Below are 22826 nucleotides of genomic sequence, written 5' to 3' on the forward strand. Positions count from 1 at the left end.
AGCCAGGTTCTCTGTCACTTCTGGGGAGGACGAGGTGTCGTCAGGAGTTAATAAGTGCTGGGAGCAACTGCCTGGAGGAGGCAGCTCTAGCGTGTCCTCGTGGGTCTGAGGAAGGAGAAGAGGACATACAGCTGTCGTGCCGAGCCGGCGGTGTCCTGTGCTCCCCATCTACAGCCGTGACATCCTGGACCACGTTCCGGTTCGTTGGTCTTTCTGGTTAGCTGCTGGACCGTATCTTTAGCGCGCTCCTGAGAAACATCAGTGTAAAAAAAGAAATCCCACCGAGGTCCCCGGCGAAGCCCAGCAGCCGCTGCTGCGGCAGCGAGGGGAACGCGGTGGGACGGCACTGCCTTCTTCCCTCATCCCCGTCTGTCTGTCTGTCTGTCTCACTGGGACGGGCAGGGCGCAGGCGAGGCAAGGCCAGACACGACGGCACTTCCTTGCTGTGCCGCGGCTGCCCGGCCCTGCCCTGCTTGCTCACCGCCGCCGCCGGGGCCCGGGCAGGGCAGCGCTCCCCCGTCACCCCCGGTGTCCTTCTGCCCGTCCCCGGGGCTGCCCCAGATGTCTCACTAGACCCACCAAAACCAGCCGTAAAACCAAAACGTGCCAGAAGGCCGCGTCTCCTGAAGGAAGCCCCTGTGTTCCTGAGCGAGGAGACGTTTATTTATTTATTTTATCTATTTAAAGGATCAAGAGGTAACATCGCCGTGCTTTAAATCCTAGGTTATAGACAGATTCTCTATCTGGGAACCATCTCCGCGCCGGCACGGGGAAGGCGGCTCGGTGTGCATCTGGCGGAGGGGAGACCGAAGTCCGGGCTTTATCGCTACACCCCGCGTTTGGCGATACTGGCGCGGTAGGATCCCTGATTTTTTCCATGCCGAGGAAGTCCTGGATGGCAGGATAAAGTTCTGCTGCCGGACTGGAGGTGAAACTCCTCAGGCTCAAAGAGGCTGGCGCTGAGCGGGTGCGTGCGCACGGCGGGAAGGACAGCGGGCAAGCAGACAGAAAATAGCTCAAGATAAGCCGCTTCTCAACAAACCCTGAAGGAGAAGCGAGGGTTCTCCTTCTCTTCCGCAGAAGAAGCCCAGGAGTTGCAGGAGGACGTTGCAGCTCCGAAGGTCCCTTGCGGAGGGAGGCTTGGGGCTGCCAGGGACGAGCTGGGCTGCAAGGACACGTACAACATCCCGGTGTCGTTTATCTGTCATGAGACAGCAAAATGGGTTTTCTCCCTTGGTTACATCAATAAAACTATTGCTTTGGGGCTTTCTCACATCCATCACTTGCCACCAGCAACCATCAGCAAAATTCAGATTATTATGTGGATCCAGACTATCTTTGAAGTGGTTAATTCTGCCATGGCCACATCCTCAAGCACTGATAAACTTGCCAGCCGCTGCGGTGGTCTCCCTGCCGTAGCAGCTTGCTTAGCCCCGTTATGGAGAATGAGCGTAGGACATCTTCAGGAGGACCCTGCTTATGTTGCAGATTAAAAGACCCAGGTTCTCCAGTGAAGAAATGCTGATTTGTTGCAATGGCTGATGAGCGCTGCTGTTCTTCATCGCTTACGCTTCTGCTCGCTCTAAAAGGTCGCATTTCTGTTAACCATGTTTACATGAGACCTTTTCCCAACGGTGCTGCCGTCGCGATGGGTTGCAATGGGCAACGCTTGCTCTGTGGAGGGTGGTGGGCATCAGTGAAGGTGGTGGGCATCTGTCTGTTCCAGATTTGGTACGTTTAGAAAAACAAAGCCCCAGGAAATATATTTTTGGGTAGCCTCATGCGCGCATTCATGTGGTTTTCAGAGGTGATCTTGGAGGATGACAAGGTAAGAGTAACCTAAGTAAATATGCGGAAATGACTGGAGAGCGAGCTGTGTCAGTGCCTTGTTTGCTAGAAGTGAAGTAAGAGGTGGGGTGATAACGGGGAGATGGAAGGGATAACACAGCAGATAAGGGAAAAGCTTCCTGATGGTGAGAGCTGGTCTTCCAGGAGAGAAATCAGCCAAGAACTCGGGCTGGGCAAGGTCCAAGGGAACCGCTGTACTGACAACGCTGCTGGGGGAGATGAGCAGAGGGATGTCAGTGGGTGGGAAGGACGCAGAAGAGGTGTTTGGGGCAAGTGACTACTGTGGAGCAGAAGGAATTGAGTGTGTTTCGTTAGAGGAATAAGCAGACCCCTAAGAACTGCCACATCGGTGGGAACACCGTGGTTTTTTCTTGCTTCGCAATAAAAAAAATCAGATAAGACAACCTTGGGTGCCAAAACCCAACACAGCACCAGTGCGTTCGTGAAGCTGGGTTCCTTGTTGTGAACTATGTTAAGATCCAGCGTTTGAAATTAAAAGGAAACAGCCTGTTTATAAAAGACAGTTGACTCAATCGGCGGAGGCAGGTAAGCTTGGCAAAGGGAGGTGCAAAGATGTGGTGAATTCGGGCTGGTTGCGCCCATGAGATCACCAGGAGCCGCGGAGGAAAGCCCTCTGAGTCAGCTCCAGGTGCACGAGTGTCTGGAGGCTGTTGGGCAGCGTAAGAGGATGAGGACCTAGATGTTAATCACCCCGGGTTTGTTAGCTCTGGAACGAGCAGCGTGTCAGCACCGTTGTTTGTTGGGTTGAGTTTCAGTCCCTAATGCAGAAGGTGACCTGAAAGGCAACTTCTGTCTTACACTGGGGGGCAAATCTGTTAGGTGTCTTCATTCCATCTAAAGGTGCTCATGGACCACTCGCGGTCACTTGTGACAGGAGGTGTCCCCTGGCAGTAAGCAGGGGAAGATGCTGTGATGCAGCACGAGATCCATCCTTCCTTGTGATCCTCTGGTGGGCTGCTTTTCCAGGTCAGGTGGATGGACCGGTGTCTCACTTATCCTGACGTATGCAGGACTAGGAGGACCCCTGCCTCCAGATTTCTCTCTTCCCCTGTAGAAGTGGTCACGTCCTCCTCCAAGGCCAAGGCGAGGAGCAAGGTGGAATTGGCCTTCATGTCTTGCGTGGCTCGTTGGCTACCCTTGAGACCAAAATGCTAACGGACCGGGGGCTGCGGAGCCTGGGATCCTCATCCCGGCTCCATCAGCGACCTCAGGCAAGCCCTTTCCCCTCTTTGTCTCCACTCCTCATCCCCTTTCTACATAAAAGTGGTGGTACGAGGTCAGGCCGAGGACCCTTCTGACCTCATTTTCTATCTCAGGAGCAAAAGCAGACAAACGTGTGTGATGATTCGCAGCCTCCACCCCATTTCTAGGTCTGGGGATTTCCTGAACCTGACGCTTGTCTATCCTGATAGATCCGCTTTCTGAGTACGTGTCCAAGCTGCCCTCGGGGTCTTTTTGCATCCCCAGCAGCCCTTGGCTGTCAGTCCCGCTGGTCACCTCTTCTGGCTGGTTTGGAGCCCTGCTCTTGCGGCTTGGTTGGCTGGACCTGCCTTGTGAGCAGGCAGTCCCCGTCCACCCTCCCAGCCTTCCCGTGAGCTCATCGTTTTTCATTTAGCTCCTGCAAGCCGCCTGCGTGCCCGGGCAGCCCGGCTCTCCCCAGCCAGCACCCCTGCCCTGCCCGCGGAGGCAGCGATGGGTGGGATGGAGCTGGGCGAGCGGGACGGGCAGGGGGGGTTGTCCGCAGGGGCTGCAGCTCCATTTTATTTTTTCCCCGCAAGCCAGCACCCCTAGGAGGGTGCAGGCAGGATGTCCTGGGGGTGCTGCGCCCCGTCGATGCCTCTCTCTCGGGCGCGTGTGCGGGCGCCTGTCGGCGCTCCCTGGGTTGGGCTCTCCTCGCTGGGGGTGAGTCAGCCCACGGCACACGCGCTCTTCCTGCTGGGAGTGACTCAGGTGAAGCAGCCGATAAAAACCACCTGAGGAAAAAAAAAAAAAAACACAACAAAAAGCAATAGGCAGCCGGTCGCCAGCCCCGCCATCGCCTGCCGGAGCGGGCGCCTTGTGCTCCCCGGCAGAAGAAATGGCTGGGTGCTGGCTCCTGCCCCTCTGCTGCCTCGCGGCGTCTCTCCTGCCCGCAGCCCCGAGCGCCAACAGAGGAGAAGGTGAGGCTTGGGGAAGGTCGGCTCTTCCTGCTTTCGCGCTGACGTGCGATCCCGCCAGCGGCTTTGCTCGCAGCCCTGCCCCAGTGCCGGAGAGTCCCAGTAACTGGGAGCCGGCTGGGTGCCGCAGCACCCTGCTAGGGTGCTCTCTCCTCCTGCCTTTGGGATTAAAATTGGACCTGTCGGTGCTTCTCCTTACATTTCCTCTGGGCTTAAATACCCCATGAGCATTTAGATTTTGTTTTTTTTGCTGGCATCCCCTTTAAATACCTTATTTCATGCAAATACTTTATTGCTTTCTGTAGAAAGCCTTGCTACTTGGGTGGGATTCGGGCGTGAGCACGAGCGCTGCCCAGGGAGCGGGTGGCGGATCTGCCCGCCGCCGCCGTAACCAAAACGTTCCTTAAGCCCCAGGAAGAGCTGGAAGCATCCAGGATCCAGTTTGCTGTAGCAACACGTGCGGCGTTTGTATTTTGCGCGAGTCCGTGGGGCTTACGAGGTGCCCACAGCCCTCGCGGGAGGCGGCGAGTCTCCTGCGGTGCAGAGACCGACGGCAAGCTTTAAAAATCCAGAGGATCCTCTGGCTCGTACGATTTTAGCGGAGAGAGCGATGCAGGGACGTTGAAGTGCATTCAGCCCAGTGGTAATTCAATATCAGGGTTTCCGTTGTATTGGTTTACAGTCTGGAGATGGGTATGTTTGGCCAAAATCGGGTCTTTGTCTGTATTTTGTAAATACTGAGCAATTTCAATTTTTTTTTTGTCTGCAGTACTGGTGTTCTGAAATACGCTCATGGGGCTTGAATTGGTCTCTTATAATTTTTTCTTTTAGTGCAGTGCAACGTGATATGGGGAAAAGTGCTGAATAAGTGTGGGGGTTTGGGGGTGTTTTGGTTTTTTTTGGTTGTTTTTTTTTTTTTTTAGTAAACCAGCATAAATTAGTCTCTCGTGCCGTTAGTCCTCCAGTCCCGGCACTAGATGCCTGCTTGTAATGAGCACACGTAATCCCGTTTTGCTTGCAAATGAACTGCTTGAGTCAAATTGGGTTCACGTACGACCTGGTCGAGCGGCAGAGGTCGGGGCGCTCGTACTCCGACTTGTGCAGAGCCTTGCCCGAGCAAGCGTGCCTTTGCCTTGGTGGTGTGCACCTGCACGTGATGGCTGAAGGCATCTCCCAGGGTTCGGGGAAGAGCTGGGGTGGGGAGGTCAGAGCTCCACCGTGCCAATGAGGTGTCTAACTCGGTGCGTTGGGAAGGAGAAGACGCCAAACGGCAGGTTTTTGGCTCCCAGTGTGTGGTCTCTCCCTGCCGATGCTGATGGAGCCCCAGGAGACGCAGGCAGGTCTTCCTGCAGCGAGAAAGCTGTGGAGTCGATGGGGTGCGATGGGGTAACCCAGGACTTGGGGCAGCAGGTGGGACAGCCTTCTGGGTCACGGTCCCAAAAGCACGGAGCAGGGAATGGCTTGCGTAGCCGTGGAGGCTTGGTTGCACGCAAAGCTCTGTTGATCCCTTGACGAAAGGAGGAGTCTTTGCAGACGGGCTCGTACGTACGGGGCTCTCGCATCTGCCCCTCGCAGACCCAGGGCCAACCTCATTTTCTGGTTTTGTGAACTTAAGAAGCCAATTTAAAAGGTCCAAAGCCGCCTGCCTCCTTCTCCAAGCCTTTCTGATGTTGGATTTGTCTCAGCACAGCAAAGAAGCATTTTTCATGCTTTAATCTGCTGGGCGGGAGCTGGAGGAATGATGTCCTGCTGGATGCGCGCCCCGGACCTCCTTCATCCTGACGTAGCGCTGAAGAAATCCAGCTGCAAAGCTTCTCCTTTGTGGAGCCTGTTCTTCTCCACAGCTGCCTGAGAACTGGATGATCTCAAGGCAGAGCCCCAGGGCACCTGGATATAAAAATGATCCTGTCCTCAGTTGGTCCTCATCTTCCTGCAGCTCCTGCGTGCTCCATCTCGTTAGCAGCTCTCGCTCTTTGTAAAGATTAACCTGCCTGAGCTCTCAGGTTCCCAGGAGAAGACCGGCAACAGGAGCAGCTACACCGGTGAGGTGGTGGCACTCATCTGCAACAGCGTTTTAATTGGCTTCGGATTAGCGAGACCTGAATCCGTGCCAGGGCTGGAGAGCTGGCTCTGAAGGTGCTGCAGCCTTAGAGCAAGACCTGGAAAAAGGTTTTCATTCCCTGGGGGAATGGTGCTCATGCCTGTAACTTAGCACCCTAGTAAATCCTCCGGATTACGTTGGGCGATGCGTGGGTGGAATTAAACAGCTTCAGTGTGGAGGGACGAGGGGTGGGAACGACCCCAAGCAGTCCCCTGCTGCGGCTCGCGGGGGGTTGTTTGTCCTGTCCCTGCCCGTTGGTCACTGTTGATGTCCACCGAGGCTCTAGATACTTTTTCATTCCAGAAGAGGCAGGACTTCTGCACCCGCAGGTCCCTTCCCAGCAGGCTGGGGTGGCAGAAGACCTTCTGCAACTGGGTCTCGATCTCCTGGCAGCCAGGCTGCAAGGGAAGAATGGCGTTTGCCGGAGCTGGAAAAAAAAAATATCTCTCCCCCTGTTTGCTGGCACATGAGGTCATCTCTCTTCTTGGCAGCAAACCTGGCTGCCGCTCGCTGAGCGCCTTCGTCTGGTATGCGGGCGTCAACGGGTGTGTGCGAGGGTGGCGGGCGGTGCCCGGGTGTCAGCGCTGGGCGTTGCGTGCTTGGGCGGTGAGCGCAGGAGGCTTCGCCTGCTCCCGGGAATCACAGATGCGGAGGAGAAGGACCTTAGATCCTCGGGCTAAGCTGTGCCAGAAGAGCGTTGGGAAGGAGGAGCCTCCACGTTTGCTGTCCGCATCCAGGCTGCGGATTTCTGCTTGCTTTTGGATTTCTTCCACCTCCCCGTGGTGTCAGAGGTGACCTGAGCGGGGATGGGCAGCTGGGGACTGCCCCTGTCCCAAGGAGGTCAGCAGTGAGCAGAGTTTCTCGGAGGGAGGTTGAGGGTCCCACGGCAGCGTGGGGGTGGTTTGGAGCAGCTCGCCAGCAGGCTCTGCACCCCTGCGGACCCTGCTTTTTCCTTCAGGGTGTTCCTTTCTCCTGCCTGTCTTTGCCAACCGTTCTCTCAACCATGCGGCGCTGAGGAACTCGTCTGAAATAAAGGCCCTCAGGCTTAAACACTCTAGCATTGGCCGCTGAGGGCTTGGCAAGTAGATGAGAGGTGGCTTCAGGAGAAGACCTGGGCAAGGCAATGAAGAAGAGTGCTGGGGCAGGCACGTCCGATGAGATATCTGCCAGTCTGCTCTCCAGAGGTCCCATCTGTCCTGGCTGTAGCGGGATGCAAAATCTCATGCCTGTCCTTCCTGGCATCCATCATGCAGCGACGTTGGCAGCTGCAGCTTTTCTTCCTGGGGAGGGTGGGGCGAGATGACCTGTGTAATCCTGCCAAATCCTTTTTTTTTTTTTTTTTTTTTTTAATCTACCTCCCAGCGGGCACGCTTCCACCAAGCTCCTCTGATCACAAACCACTCCTCATCACCCCTGCGCTTGGCGGGGAGGACACTTGCATCCCAGACCTAGATGGAGGGACCTGGTGGAAGTTGGTTGAGCTTTTCCTTCTGGGCTCGCTCCTGGTCAGAGGCCGGGTGAAACCAAGCATAACCTCAGGGATCTTTCCCTTTTCCCTGAAGTGACCCGTAAAGTTCTCCATGCTTTTATCAGGACAAGGTTTACCATCTCTGCTTCCTCAAAGACCTCGCTGTGTTGGAAGGCCTCTGAAAGGATGGAGAACATCCCTGGCCATGCTGCGCTGTGGAGCGGGGCTGCTTGGCTGGGGGGGTTTGTCCATCCTGAGCTGTGTCGGCAGTGAAACAGGGCTCCAAAGCTTGGGGATGTGGAGCGTGGGTGGGTGAGGGACGCTGACACCTGGGGACAAGCGCAGAGACGTGGGGACACGGCTTGTTAGCAGAGCAAGAAGGAGGGGTTTGCATCGCCTGGGCTTGTTCCTTGGGCATCAGGGTGAGCTTACGGCTTCGTAGCTGGTGCCCTCACCTCTAACCACCATTTGAGATGTCTCTCTCCTCTCGACAGTCTGTGACTGCAACGGGATGTCCAGGCAGTGCATCTTCGACTGGCACCTCCTGAGGGAGACGGGGAACGGCTACCGCTGCCTCGGCTGCCTGGGCAACACGGCGGGCGCCCACTGCGAGCGCTGCAAGGAGGGCTTCTTCCGCCGGCGGGAGGAGGACTGCTGCCTGCCCTGCCGCTGCCACCCCCAGGGTACGTGGCCGGGAGGGGACGGGGTGGGGTCGGGGGTGTGGGGGGGCTTAGAGCGTGTCCCTCGGCCCTGCTGAGCACGTGGAGCTGGGTCTGGCTCTGGGTCCTTACGCACGGGACCAGAGCATCGCAGGAGGAGAGAGCGGGGCCAGCTTGGCTCCAGGTGGGATTATCTGGGGAGGTGCCAGAGCCCAGCGCTGTGTTGCTGCACCGTAAGTTGTAGGAGCTCCTCCTCGGTGCTTCACCGCTTGGTGCTGGGGGTTTTGAACCCCTCAGCAGCTCCAGGCTGCAGTCAGGCTTCAAAACCCACCTGCCCCCCAAAATAATCAGACTCACAGAATGGTTTGGGTTGGGAGGGACCTTCAAAGGTCATCTAGTCCAACCCCCCACCATGGGCAGGGACATCTTCAACTGGATCAGGTTGCTCAAAGCCCTGTCCAACCTGACCTTGAACACTTCCAGGGATGGGGCATCCACAACTTCTCTGGGTGACCTGTTCCAGCGTCCCACCACCCTCATCATAAAACATTTCTTCCTTATGTCCAATCTAAACCTCCTCTCTTTCAGTTTAAAACCTTTGCCCCTTGTTCTGCCACTCCAGGCCCTGGTAAAAAGTCTCTCTGTCTTTGCACCACCTCCCCTCCCGAGGCGCAACGCTGTGAACTTGGGAATTATCCTTTTGCTTTTGTGACGCAGTTAAAAGCCTTTGCGAAGCTCGCCTCTATATATTGAGCCATCTTTATATATTGAAAGGCCACAATAAGGTCTCCCCAGAGCTTCCCCAGGCTGAACAAGCCCAACTCTCTCAACCTTTTTCCATAGCAGAGGTGTTCCAGCCCTCTGACCATTTTCATGGCACTCTCTGGACTTGCTCTAACAGGTCCATGTCTTGTGCTGGGGACCCCGGAGCTGGATGCAGTGCTCCAGGTGGGATGTCACGAGAGGGGAGTAGAGGGGAGGCATCACCCCCTTGGACCTGCTGACCACGCTGCTGGTGATGCACCCAGGACATAATTGGCTTTATGGGCTGTGGGCACACATTGCCGGCTCATGTCCGATTTTTCATCCACCAGTACCCCCAAGTCATTCTCTGCAGAGCTACTTTCCTTCCATCCATCCATCTATCCATCCATCCATCCATCCATCCATCCCCCAGCCTGTACTGATATTGGGGATTGCCCTAACCCAAGTGCAGGACCTCGCACTTGACCTTATTGAACTTCATGAGGTTCCACATGGGCCCACTCCTCCAGCCCGTCAAGGTCCCTCTGGATGGCATCCCTTCCCTCCAGCATCTCCATCAACAGTCCCTGCCTCACCGAGAAGGACCCTGCTCCGCTCTGCCCTGAATTCGGTGGGTGGCCATGAACCCCCTGACACCCGCTGGGAGCTGCTCGCCCCTCCCGGCTGCCATCCTCATCTCGAGGACGGCGGCCAAACCCCAACGTGGGGAGCAGCGGCTTTCGCCAGTTTTGTGAGTCAGGCTGATGCTTCCTAGGTGTCGCAATGTTTGGCGGGCTCCACAAAGACTTTTAATTGCGTCGTAAAAGCGAAAGGGTAATTCCCGCATTCACGGCGTTGCGCCTCGGGAGGGGAGGTGGTGCCAAGTGCCACGGTGCTTGGGGACGGACAGGAGGCTTCAGCCTTTCCAGCTCCTCCGGTGGCTTTTTGCAGGCTGCCATGCTATGAGACGGCATTTCTAGCTCTGGGGTGTTTTCTGTGGGTCTTGTGGTTACACAGTAGATGTGACGGCTCCTTCATCCTCATCAGGTTTTTGGTTCGTACTTCTTGCACCGAGGTGCTGTAGATACTGAAATGCCTGTTGCTCCCTGTCAATGCAGGAAGATCACTAGAAGCACCACCTGAACGTAAAAAGCCAGACGGCAAGAGGACAGAGGTTTTGAGGTGGTGGGAGGGCGAATACCCCCATGGGTGCCTCCCGCGCTGGCGTGCGGGGAGGGCTCAGCGGGCAGGACGGCTGCCTGTGGCTCTGGTATCCCCTCCCCTCGGTGCCCGCATGTGCACAGCGGCAGGTCAGAAATGAAAGAGCCTGCCATGGCCATCGGCCCCATAAGGTCCTTGTGGTGGTTCCAAAATCGAGTTGCACAGATATCTACTAGCAGAGGGTCCGGCAAAGAAAAACTAATTCTCCACTTGGTTTGTGTGCTCTGGAGTCCATCTTGTCCTTCGCAATGACCTTTTTAGTAGGGAAGAAGATCCTTGTCCTGGGCATCTGGTCAATGTCTGCTGGGATTTATCTCCTCCAAGTCTCCTGCATCAGCTGGGGAGGCTGGAGCAGCTCTAACAGCCAGACCTGGTGTCTCAACCCTCCCAAGGGGGGGACCGGTGGCTGAGGTTGGGTTGCTGCTGCAGTGACGGTGTGGTCTTTGCTCCCCGGTCCCACCGGGAGGGCGCGGGGAGGTGCCCGTCCGAACTTCTTCCCCTCTTTCCGCAGGCGCCCTCAGCCCGCAGTGCGACAGCGACGGCCGGTGCAGCTGCAAACCCGGCGTGATGGGCAAGAAGTGCGACCAGTGCCAGCCGGGCTTCGAGTCCCTCTCCGAGGCCGGGTGCCGGAGGAACGGGCAGTAAGTGCTGGCGACCGTCGGTGGCATGGGGTCAGCTGGAGGGACAGCGTCCAGAGCTCTCCCAGCCGCTGTAAAGAGCCCGTGCTGGCTGAAACCACCCCATGCAGGGGCAGAAGCAGTTTGTTTCGTGGCAGCACACCGTCGGCCTTTAGCTGATCTCACTGGGAGAGAGCAGGCTTGAGCGGGGCTGGACCTTCCTTCCAGCCCGCAGAGCTCGCTGCCACGCGATAGCGTAAAAAACAGAGCGAAGCAATCGCTTTGTTATCCAGATAACGGAAAGAAGCACCAGCCAGGCTGGCCATGTGAAATAAAACCTGCCCACGCCTGGGTCTGCCCGGTGTTGGTGCCACTTGCAAGAACTGCTCCCGTGCAAACACGTGCATGCAAAAATCGACTCCTTCCTTTGCACGGAGCCCTGTTTAAACACCTTTCGAAATGTTTCTGGTTCAGCTTCCTCAGCACTGTGTCCTTTTCTTCCTCGCTTCATCTCGACGTTGTTCCTTCGAGCCTCCCGGCAGGCAAAGGGTGGGGGCGAGGGGTGGCTGCTTGCAGCCGTGCCTGGCCTCCTGCCCGAGCCTCCCCGGTATGTTGCTGCCTGTTGGAGCTCAGCCAGGGTTTGTTAAGCTCAGCAGAGCTTCGCTTTGCTCTTGTAGGTGGGTCTTGTTAAGGAGAGGCACCTGGGATGGCTGCAAGTTGGTGCTCTGGGGTGTCCTGGGGCAGTAACGTTGGGCACCGTCTCAGCCTGGCATCCGCAATGCTGCAGCTGGATTACTTAGAGAGATGACTCTGCTGATTATTTCTCCCCTTCTAGCATGGGACTGGTAGCTGGGGGGGTTCTCTGCTGTCTTGTATAACAGCTGGGGCCACTGAGCTCCCAGGCCAAGCTGGAAATCCAGGTGGAGGTTCCCGTTGTCCCTGTTGCAGGAGCCCACGGTGTGAGTGCGACCCGGCTGGCAGCGCGGGGGGCTGCCTCTCCGGCCGCTGTGTCTGCAAGGCGAGCGCTACCGGAGAGCGGTGCGAGAGGTGGGTGTCAGGAGGACTTGCCGGACCGCTGCGTGGCTTGTCCTCCAGCTGGCAGTTGCACCTCTGGCAGTGCCCGTCTCGCCATCCCAGCCTGGCGGTGACCTCGAACCGTGGCGATGGCTGTGTTGTGCGGCTGTCGTTAGAGGACTGGCTGTGTTGGCCAAGAAGAGGAGAAAATGGACTGGAACGTTGTCACCTTCTTGCGTTTTCCCAGGTGCAAGCGAAACTTCTATAACTTGGAAGCCAGAAACCCCGCGGGATGCTCGCCCTGCTTTTGCTACGGGCACTCGGCTGCGTGTGTCAGCGCAGACAACCACAGCGTCTACAACATCACCTCCACCTTCCAGCAAGGTGAAGCCCAAGCAGGACATCCCTGTGGCTCCTGGGGGTGTTTGCCATCCTTTCTGGTTGACGAGCTGGAGGAGCTGCCTGGTCCACAGCCCTGCTGGGGGTCCCTGTGCTTTGATGGGGGGATGACTTGATCGTAGGCAGAAGTAGGGGGCAAGGATGGGAGGAGAGCGTAGGCTTGCTTCATTTTGTCTTTCCTGCCACTTGGGAGGAAAGCCCCATGCCCAGCCTGGCTTATTTGCAGATGTATCAGCACAGGGATATCTGTGCTGCTTCCTCGGAGGTCAAGGGGTAGGAAGCCAGAGGTTTTGATAAGATGCAGCTCCAGAAAGATGCTGGAGTCCGGGAAACACCTTCCCTGTCCCCGCTGACTGCTCCTTGTTGGCATTCCAGGTGCAGAAGGTTGGCGAGGTGTCCATGAAAGTGGCTCCCCAGCCCAGCTCCAGTGGTCCCCACGCCATCGGGATGCCTTCATAGCGGCGAGGAGTTCGGAGCCGATATACTTTGTGGCACCTGGTAGGTACGGGATCGGTGAGGGGGAGAGGTGACGGTGTCCCCTTTGCTTGGTCTGATCCCCTTAATCGAGCCTTTAGCAGGAAGGCAAGATTTTAAGCCTTTAATTTTCTCCCTTCCTTCCCTTTGCAGCGAAATTCCTTGGGAACCAGCAGCTGAGCTACGGCCAGACGCTCTCCTTCGATTACCGCCTGGACCGAGGGGGACGCCAGCCATCTCCGCACGATGTGGTCCTGGAAGGAGATGGCCTGAGAGTCACTGCCCCCTTCTTGCCCCAGGGCAAGGTCCTGCCCTGCGGCGTCAGCCAGACGTACACGTTCAGGTAAAGTGGGATGCTGGGGCGTTTGGGGCAGGGTGAGCAAAAAACACTGTGGCTTCAAGGAGCTCCTGGATTCAGCTGTGATCCCTTGGAGGTGGCAAATGGTTGCCTGGTTTGGGCTGGATGTATCTCAGGTGCTTCTCTCCTGGATGAGGAAGTTACTTTGCGAGAGGGGCAGTAGAAAATCTGGCTTGAGGTTGGGCTGGGTACTTTGCTCAGGGTCAGTCGCATGGGTGGAGGTTGTTCCCCAAAGCCTTGAGCTCAGGAGGGAGCTGAGGCTGCATTTTCTTGATGAGGCATCTCATTTCCTTGAAACCGGTTCCACTTCTCCCCCCTCCCACGGGCAGGTTGGACGAGCACCTGAGCAGCAAGTGGAGCCCAAGGCTGAATCACTTTGAATATCGCAGGCTGCTGGGAAACCTGACAGCTCTCTGGATCCGAGCCACCTTTGGGGAGTACAGTAAGTGGGGGGAGAGCTTGCAAGCACAAGGTTGGCTTCTCCTAGTTGCCGGAGACGCCAAGTCTCCAGATGGAGACACCTTTGCTAAAAGGTTTTAAAAAATAATAATAATTTTAAAAAGTGCCTTATAAATTAAATTATGAAGAGATTGAGCAGGATGGCAACAGTGGGGACAGCAACGCCTTGGCTCCGGTCCATCTGCCCGCAGACGTTGTCATGAAACACGCGACCTGTCCGGGTCCCAAGTGCAGGGGACTTGCAGGTGGAGCTGCTGGCCCCTCTGGGTGACCAGCTGTATCTCCCTCCAGGCACCGGCTACATCGACAACGTCACCCTGGTGTCGGCGCAGCCCGTCGCCGGAGTCCCCGCTCCCTGGGTGGAGCTCTGCGAGTGCCCGGCGGGGTACCGGGGGCAGTTCTGCGAGAGGTGTGCCCCTGGCTACCGCAGAGATGTCCCCGGCTGGGGGCCCTTCAGCATCTGCGTGCCGTGCAATTGCCAGGGGGGAGGAATTTGTGACCCCGACACCGGTGAGAAAAGCCACGGTTGCCTGCGTCCTGAGAATTGAGCTATAGGGGAGCGTGGGGGGCACTGAGTGGGGCAAGATCCCTGGCTTGGGAGCCTGGAGTGCAGGGAACATCACGGATAAAACTCCCCAAAGCCTAGAAGCCCTGCAGCCAAAAATACAGAAAAGATGTGTTGGGATCAAATTGGGCTTAGGTGATGTTCATTGGAGGGAGAAAAAACATCTCCTACTGCTTGGATAGCCTTAAAAACACTTCTGACTTTGTATTTTAAAAATAATTGTGGCGTTAGTAGATCTCAGTGATGTAAATGTGTTTTACTACCTGTCTTGTTAAAACAGCCCACAGCGTTGCCACGTAAAGTCAAAATAATGCAAAGTTAAGCTGCCACTATTTTCCAAGTCTGAATTGGAATTGAATTTCCAAATATCTGAGCATTGATCAGGAGGCACAAAAGGCAACGTGTGGCTCCTCGGGACCTATACGAGCTGTGAAAAATGAGATCCAGCCTTGGGTGGTGATGGCCAGCCCCCATGCTGTGTGGTGGGCTCCTCCGTGGGGTCTCGCTGGGTTCCCGTTGCAGGAGCAGGGCACGGTCCCTCCCGCATGGTGACGGATGGGCAGAGAAATGAAGCGCGTATGGGCAGGTGTGGGGATCGTGAGGGCTCCGGTGGAGGTTGCTGGACCACGGATGCTTGTGCTGCAGTGGGTGGCACGGCCACCAGCGAGGGGTGACCAGGAGGGTCAGAAGCAAACTGCCCTAAGCCTTTTCCTTCCTCCTTCAGGCGAATGTTACTCGGGAGACGAAAACGTGGGCAATAGTATCAGCTGCCCCTTTGGCTTCTACCGAGACCCCCGGCAGCCGCACGGCTGCAGGACATGCCCCTGCAGCAACGGCCAAGGCTGCTCGGTGGTGCCGGGTGGCGAGGAGGTCATCTGCGACCGCTGCCCTCCAGGAGCTGCCGGTAATGCCCTCCTCCTTCTGCTCTGCCTTTCCCTGGAGTTTCAACCCGCTGTTCGGGGAGATGCAGGCGTCGGTGGGCTGGGATGCTCGGAGCCGGGTGGATCATCCCATCTTCTCAGCCTGGTTTGCCTATGGCGCTGCCGCTCTTGCCCGTCACGGGGTGTTTCAGCCCCAAGGGCTGTGTAAACAGGCACTGCTCTGCCCCGGGAAAGGTTCTCATCTAAACGGATAACGTGGATGGAAAAAGGATGGGGGGGGAGGGAGGGGAATAGGGAAAAAGGATGGAAAAGGATGGGGGGGGAGGGGAAATAGGAAAAAAAAGCAGATAGGAAATGACTCACCTGAGGTCAGTCGTTGCACCCAGCTTTCGAGAGCCTGCCCGGAGCATCGTGTGTTGGCCGTGGCGGCGAGGAGAGTAGAGATGCTGTCGTGACGGGGCTGAATGCCCCCATCTCTGTGGGGCAGAGGGAGCGGGGCAGCCTCTGCCTTTCGGGCAAGAGCGTGACCTTAGCCTCGTCCCTCTTTTCCCAGGGGCCAACTGCGAGTACTGTGCCGACGGCTATTTTGGAGACCCAGCGGCTTCCCGGCCCTGCCAGCCATGCCGGTGCAACGGCAACGTGGAGCCCAACGCCGTGGGGAACTGCGACCGCCGGACGGGCGAGTGCCTCAAGTGCATCTACAACACCGCCGGCTTCTACTGCGACCGCTGCAAAGACGGCTTCTTCGGGAACCCCCTGGCCCCTGATCCTGCCGACAAGTGCAGAGGTGAGAGCTGGGTGATGAGTAAGAATGAGGATGAGTAAGAAAATCCATGCCGGAGCACAGGGTGGCTTGATGGGAAGGGGCATGCTGCAAAAGCCGAGGCTGGAAAATGAGAGCGGACAACAGGGACCGGTGCACAGGGCTAAACGGTGGGAGGAAAGTGGGGGGAAACGGTGGATGGAAGGGTGGACATGCCGAGACTTGAGGTGGGGACAGGCTCCTCTGAGCCTCTGCCGCTCTGACCCGCAGCCTGCGCCTGCGACTCGGCTGGTGCCGAGCCCCTGAAGTGTGGGAGCGATGGGAGCTGCATCTGCAAGCCCGGCTTCGAGGGTCCCAGCTGCGAAGAGAGCGAGTGCCCGGCTTGCTATGGCCAGGTGAAAGCCCAGGTGAGCATCTCTGCTGGCCCCAGGGCCGCTGAGCAGCAAGGGGTGCAGAGATACCCTTACTCTCAAGCATCTCCTCCTGGTGCAAGCGAGAAGTGATTTTGCAGGCTGTGCCTGAAATTTGGGGTTGTACCCGATTCAACCGATAAAAAAATGATGACCTAGAGCTGCTGGCCTGCTGTGCCCCACCCAAAAAATGAGCCCTCGCTCAGCTCTCCATCTTCTGGCTGGACTGTGGACCTGGTCTTTCCACCGTGGGTTCGTTCCCACCCTGGTCTTTCCACCGTGGGTTCGGTGTCCTGCTGGCTGATGGCCTGGTCTGCTGTGGTTGCAGGTGGACCTGTACCTGCAGCAGCTGGTGGAGCTGGAGCTGCTGTTCTCAGAGGTGCAAGCTGGCGGTGGGGCCGAGAGCCAGCAGCTGGAGGGGAGGATGCAGCTGGCCGAGGAGATGCTGCGGACTATCCTCGGGGAAGCCCTGAGCCTGCAAGGTACCACCCACTGCTCTCGGATGGGGCCATCTGTGGTGGATCAGGGGAGGGTTTTGCTGCCTGTGCCTTTTTGCTCAGCGATGAGTTTCACTTCAGCCTTCCTCTTGCCCTCTCGCCAGCCTCTGACAGGTCTCTGGAAAGCCGCGTGGCCAGGATGAAGGGGCAAGGGTCCAGCTCCCGGAGCCGCCTGGATGAGATCAAGGCAACGGCGGAGAGGCTGAGGTCTCTCGGGAGCCGGTATGAGAGGCAGGTGCAGGACACCCGGCAGCTGCTGGAGAGAGCCAGGCTGGACCTGGACCGCAGCGGAGCCGCTTTGCGTCGGGTGGTAAGAGCATCCTCCTGCGAAGCCCTCGTAGTCTAGCCCGGGGCTGAAAAAAGAAAATCCATGGAGAAAGCAAGAATTTAACATATTCCAGTTATTACGTTAGTTTTGTGAGTGCAGAAGATATTCTGGTGGTCCTTTTTCTAGGGCTGGGACCTGGAGAGGTGCTGGCAGGGGTCTTTGGGGGACTGTAGAGGTTTAACGTGCTGCGGTTGCCTCTTTCACTGCTGAATCGGGCAGGGAAGAGCACTCACGCCTCTCTTCCTCCCTCCTCAGACCATTCCCGTTTCAAACCTTCCCGGGGGCTCGAATCAGTTCTTGATGCTGGCCCAGGAGGCTCTGAGGCTGGCCAACAGGTGAGTCGCTCCCGCTGGCGGCCGAGAGAGAGGGGAGGGGGACTGAGATCCTGCTGGGCACCCAGAAGGTCCTTTTTGAGGGTCCTTGCCTAGCCACCAGAGTTTGACCCATGGGCGTCCAGTTGGAACAGGCAGCCTCTGCCTCCACCCTGGTGCTCCTCTACCCTTGGGAGATGCAGGAGGGACAAGTGAAATACGGGTCCCCTTCTCAAACACGCTCCATTTCCTGAGAGGGTGTGATCCAGCAGCCAGCAAGGAAGTTGGTGGAGAAAACTCGGGTGGGAAACCTTTCTCACGAGCCCTCCCCCTGTGCTTTGCAGCCACGCGCAAGCCGCCAACACCATCGAGCAAGCCGCGAAGGCGGCGCGGGAGGACGCGCGGCAGGCGTTGGAGCTGGTGCGCGCGGCCGGCGGGGGAGAGGCGGCCGCCTCCGGCTCCCTGCGAGGGCTGCTCGGGAAGTGAGTGGAGGCTGCGTGTCACGGGGGGACGTGGGAGGGAGGAGGGGGGTGGCCAAGCATCCGTGCCCCCTTCCCTGCCTCCAAGTTGAGTTTGCAGAAACGTGCGGTTGGAGGCAGGGCAGGCAGGGACTTGCCTGGACATCGGTCGCTGGCACGTCTGAGCGGCGGAGGTGGAGGGTTGGCAGCTTTGTGGAGCATCTCCTTCCCACCCCACAGACCACGATGCTCCCGGGGGATGCCTGCGGCCGGGGGAAGGGGTTTAACGCCATGTGTGTGAGCAGGCTCCCGGGGGTGACTTCCACGCGTGGCTGCAAATCTGGGTTGGGTTTTAGCCTGAGGGTAGATTTAGCCCCACGTTGTCTGGTGGGGTTGGTGCCTCTCCAGAGCCCACCACGGTGCTGGGATTTTGCACGCCACTGGTGGGGCGCGAGCAACAGCCCTGAACGAAGTTAAGGAGCTGAACGGGGATGTGCAGGAGGAAACATCCAGTGGCAGGGCAGGGATTAGCCGAGCCACTGCCAAGCCTGTGAGGGTTCAGCTGGGGTGAAACGCCTTTGGTTTCTGGAGCGGGAGCAAGGAGCCAGAGGACATCCCGCTTGGCAGAGGGGCTGGGATGCGGGGGATGTTTGCAATTAGCTTTCCCTGCGTGATAAATCTGCGTGGGGCCTTGGAGAGCGTGAACAAGTCAACGTAGGAGGTAGCATTAATGCTGTGGGGGGAGGTTGGCGGCTTGGCTGGTACCGTGCTCTTCAACCTCGCATCTGCGCAGGTACGAGGAGCTGAAGACGCTGGCTGGAGGCCTGAAGGCTGAGGCCGACGGGATGGCCTCCGAGGCAGACAAGGCTTATCAGGGCAGTCTGGTGCTCCTCAGCTCCCTGTCCCGCCTGACGAAGACCGACATCGGGTCCTTTGAGGTGAGGGCTTTGTGCCTGTGGGACCAGGAGATCCCCTTTTGCTCTCCCCTATGCCCTCCCTGCTACCCTGCCAGCAGCTCAGCCCTTCCCAGAGCTCCATCCCCATTGGAGAGCCATTGGATATATCTTCCCACCCTTTTGCCCCCATAGCCGGCCGCGGCACAAGGAGCAAGAGACCATCGCTGCTTGCCGTGGTTGCCGGCGAGCACCAGGGAGATGCTGGGACCCCCAGGCAGTCATCGCATCTCTGTGTTTCAGGGGGAGGCGACCCGGCTGAAGCAGGATGCCAGCGCTTTCCTGAGCCTGGTGGACACCTACATGGCACAGCACAGGCAGCTGCAGAGCCGCACGGGGCGCTGGGAGGAAGAAATCAAGCAGCTGATGCGAAGGGGAGAGGGCGAGAGAGCGGTAAGCGGTTGGCTGGAGGGCTGCGGCTTGAGTCGTCTTCAGTGTGAGCTGGAGCCTTGGTGGGATGCCCATGGCACCACCGCTGTCCCAAAGACATAGCTCTGCCCACCTGCTGCAGGACAGTACCCTTCCTCAGAACGCAATCACTTGGGGTTGGTCTTCTGGAGCCGGTGGGAGACCTCACCGTGTGCGCGGAGCTGCTGGTACAGGGTCTCACCCGCACATCTCCTCCGTATGAGGCAGGTTGAAGATCTGGTCCCGGAAAGATTAGAGCTAAGATGACTCAGGATGGCTGGAGCTGGTTGAGGAGCACCAGCACAAGCCTCTGCTGACAGATCAGGCTGTGGTAGCCTTGATTCAGGGGCAATAGCAGGCGTTCAGGAACAGGTCGATGGGTCTTCTCCCCCAGTGCGGCCCCTTGCAGACTGCTCTGGGACTGCCCGATGCTCCCGTACCGTGTCCTTCATCTGCCCGTTGTGTCCCTTTGGCCTGTCGCAGACGCTGACACAGCTGCTGTCCCGAGCCAACCTCGCCAGGAGCACAGCCCTGCAAGCCGTGAGTGCTGGCAACGCCACCTTCTACGAGGTGGAACAGATCCTGAAGAGCCTCCGGGGTAATGTCCTAGAAACCCTTCCTTTCCCCTCCCTTGTGGGATCTTGCAAGGGTAGAGCGGCTTTATTTCCACTTGCGTTTCTTTCAGAGTTTAACCTGCAAGCAGATGACAAGAGAAGGGAAGCTGAAGATGCCATGAGGAGGTTACCAATTATCAGCAGCATGGTCGCAAGTGCCAGGGAGAAGACGGACCGAGCTGAAGTCATCCTGGGCAGCGCCGCTTCCCAATCCAAAGCAGCCAGCAGCGCGGCGGGGGAAGCAAAGGAGATCACCATGGGGATCCAGCAGGTGAGGACAGGCTGCGGTGCTATTGCTGGCAGAAAAGGGTTCGGAAGGGAAAACCATGGAGGAGGAGGAGATGGTTGGCAACTTCATGGTGGACAAAGGTGTTGACCTTCAGACCTGATGCATTGACTTTTGGGCTGATCTTTGTCTACAGTGGATCCTGCAGATACCAGAGTTGGCTGTAGATGAGTGGGTGTGTGTGGATCTCTGCAGGCACGTTTGTCCCGTGAGGATCTCTGCGGCATCTCACTGTAGCCACCTTTTGGTGACCAAGGGGATTTTTCCACTTCCACAGTCTGAGTCACTGGCAGGCTTGTGAGCTCCCAGAATTGGTGTTGGTGGGTTCGACTCCCAGATGTGCGTTGCAATTCCCCAGGGATTTGCTGATGTGTGCAGAAGGGGTTGAGCCATGGTCATAGAAACAACTCTCTGGAGCAACTGGTGGGAGAACGGAGAGGACGCAAGACAGCCTGCGATAATTTTGGGTCCCTGTAGAAGGAACCAGTTTCCACCAGCTGTGCGCCCTGGCGCACCCAGACTGATTTCGGCCGTGCTCTGCCCCTCTGAACATGCCTTTGCCTTCCCTAGGAGATTACGCGACTGAAAGTGGAAGCCAACAAGACGGCTGATGGCGTCCTCGCCCTGGAGAAGGCAGTGGCCGCCCTGCAGCGTGAGGCCAAGGAAGTGGATGGTGAATTTGAGAGGAAGCTCTCGGAGGTTGAGGCGGATGCTGCTGTGATACAGGAGGTGGGTCCCTGTCTCCTTCGCCTTGCCCCCTTCCTTGTTGCCTTTTGGGCTAGACTTCACCTTACAGCTGCCGCCTTGACTTCTTCAGACAGCTCAGGAAGCTCAGAGGGTCCACGCCAAGGCTGGCCGGGCAGGGGTGGTCGTGCAGGAGACGTTGAGTGCCTTGGAAGAGCTGCTGCGTCTGATGAGTAGGTTTTGCGACGCTGTAGGGCATGGATGGAGACAGGTCACTGCTGGGGTCTAGGCAGGGGTGCTGGGAGTTTAGCGGGAAGCTGCATCAGATCAACGCTACAGGCTTGGGGAAGAGTGGCTGGAAAGCTGCCCAGAGGAAAAGGACCTGGGGGTGCTGGTTGACAGCCGGCTGAACATGAGCCGGCAGTGTGCCCAGGTGGCCAAGAAGGCCAACGGCATCCTGGCCTGTATCAGAAATAGTGTGGCCAGCAGGAGCAGGGAGGTGATCGTGCCCCTGTACTGGGCACTGGTGAGGCCGCACCTCGAATCCTGTGTTCAGTTCTGGGCCCCTCACTACAAGAAGGACATGGAGGGGCTGGAGCGTGTCCAGAGGAGGGCAACGAAGCTGGTGAAGGGCCTGGAGCACAAGTCTGATGGGGAGCGGCTGAGGGAACTGGGGCTGTTTAGTCTGGAGAAGAGGAGGCTGAGGGGAGACCTCATCGTGCTCTACAACTACCTGAAGGGAGGTTGTAGCGAGGTGGGGGTCGGTCTCTTCTCCCAAGTAACAGTGATAGGACGAGAGGACATGGCCTCAAGTTGTGCCAGGGGAGGTTTAGATTGGACATTAGGAGAAATTTCTTTACTGAAAGAGTGGTCAGGCCTTGGAACAGGCTGCCCAGGGAAGTGGTGGAGTCACCATCCCTGGAGGTATTTAAAAGACGTGTAGATGAGGTGCTTAGGGACATGGTTTAGTGGGTATGGTGGTGTTGGGTTGACGGTTGGACTTGATGATCTTCCAACCTTAATGATTCTATGATTCTATGAGATGATGCCTGTAAATGGGCTGGGCAGCAGGATGGAGACGAAGTATCTAGAAAGATCTGGTCCTCAGCCTCCATCCATGGTTCCCTCTTCCTCGTTTTCCTCCTGTGCAACAGACCAGCCTGGTGCCGTGGATGAGGATGGCCTGAAGCAGCTCGAGATGAATTTTAGCAAAGCCAAAACCAGAAGCAACCAGCTGAAGGATGAGATGTCGGAGCTGGAGCAGACAGCCGCCCTGCAGAAGACCCGAGTGCGGACGTTGGAGAGCAGCATTGATGAGATCTTGGCAGATATTAAGAACCTGGAGGATATCCAGAAGAATCTTCCTCCAGGCTGCTACAACACAAAAGCCATTGAATTGCCGTGAGCAAGCTCTGGAAAGGCTGCAGCGCCTGCCAGGCTGAAGGCAGGAGAGCCTGGCCCAGCTGCCCTCCCCAAACCTGGCAGGACTGGCTGCATTTGATTGTGTTGAACTGATCCTTACCCTCAAGTTCAGTGTGGCGACTGAAGTTCGCATCGTCACGCTGGCTCTGGAGAGTCCCTGATTTTTCAAAGTGGTCCGTCCCTCGGAGACGCCTGGTTGCGTGAAGGTGCTACTGGCTGAAGAACAGCCCATTCCTACAACATTTCTCTGAGGTGCAGGTGGGAGTTGCTTGGTGTCAACCTTGGGAGTCTGCACAGTTCAAAGCCTGAAGTTCATGGCTGAGAGGTTCTCCACCCCCTGTGGATCCCCTTTCCTGGTCTGGCGCACACAGAAGAACTAGAGTCTCTGTCCTTACTTTTGACTCTGCCACCATCACCTCCTCCTCATGTTCTCTGCAGGGTCTTCCTCAGCTTCAGTAGCTCAGGAGGCAGGGAGCGGGCAGCGTGAAGAGGCAGCTGAGGGAGATGAGTTTTGAGCTGTGGCACCAGTGATGCTTCACGTGGCTTTCTCCTCCCAGCCTGCCCAGTCCTCACCTTGCTGGGAGTGGTGCTGGCATGGGTTTGCTGTGGCTTAGAGATTTGGCATCAGACGCCGCTGATGACCCTTTTCATAAGCTGCAGGTCTTCCACGGTGCTTCTCAGCGAGGTGGTTACTGTTTTGCTAAAGG

General features: G+C 57.4%; 1 protein-coding gene across 1 annotated transcript; it reads left to right on the top strand.

Annotated features, from left to right (window-relative positions):
- The first annotated feature begins 3579 nt into the window (after positions 1–3579).
- LAMC2 (laminin subunit gamma 2) lies at positions 3580–22102 on the top strand. The gene is made up of 23 exons (XM_075156939.1): positions 3580–4028; positions 8089–8277; positions 10730–10859; positions 11784–11882; positions 12097–12233; positions 12624–12746; positions 12876–13065; positions 13410–13522; positions 13831–14049; positions 14829–15008; positions 15539–15772; positions 16019–16155; positions 16487–16640; positions 16760–16965; positions 17239–17318; positions 17639–17776; positions 18546–18690; positions 18949–19098; positions 19597–19711; positions 19799–19998; positions 20584–20742; positions 20831–20930; positions 21852–22102. Exons 1-23 carry the CDS (start codon positions 3947–3949, stop codon positions 22100–22102), a joined length of 3531 nt encoding a protein of 1176 aa, XP_075013040.1. The 5' UTR covers positions 3580–3946.
- The last annotated feature ends 724 nt before the right edge of the window (positions 22103–22826 follow it).

The sequence above is a fragment of the Calonectris borealis genome, chromosome 8, assembly GCF_964195595.1.
Source record: "Calonectris borealis chromosome 8, bCalBor7.hap1.2, whole genome shotgun sequence".
In the NCBI taxonomy this organism is placed as follows: Eukaryota; Metazoa; Chordata; class Aves; order Procellariiformes; family Procellariidae; genus Calonectris; species Calonectris borealis.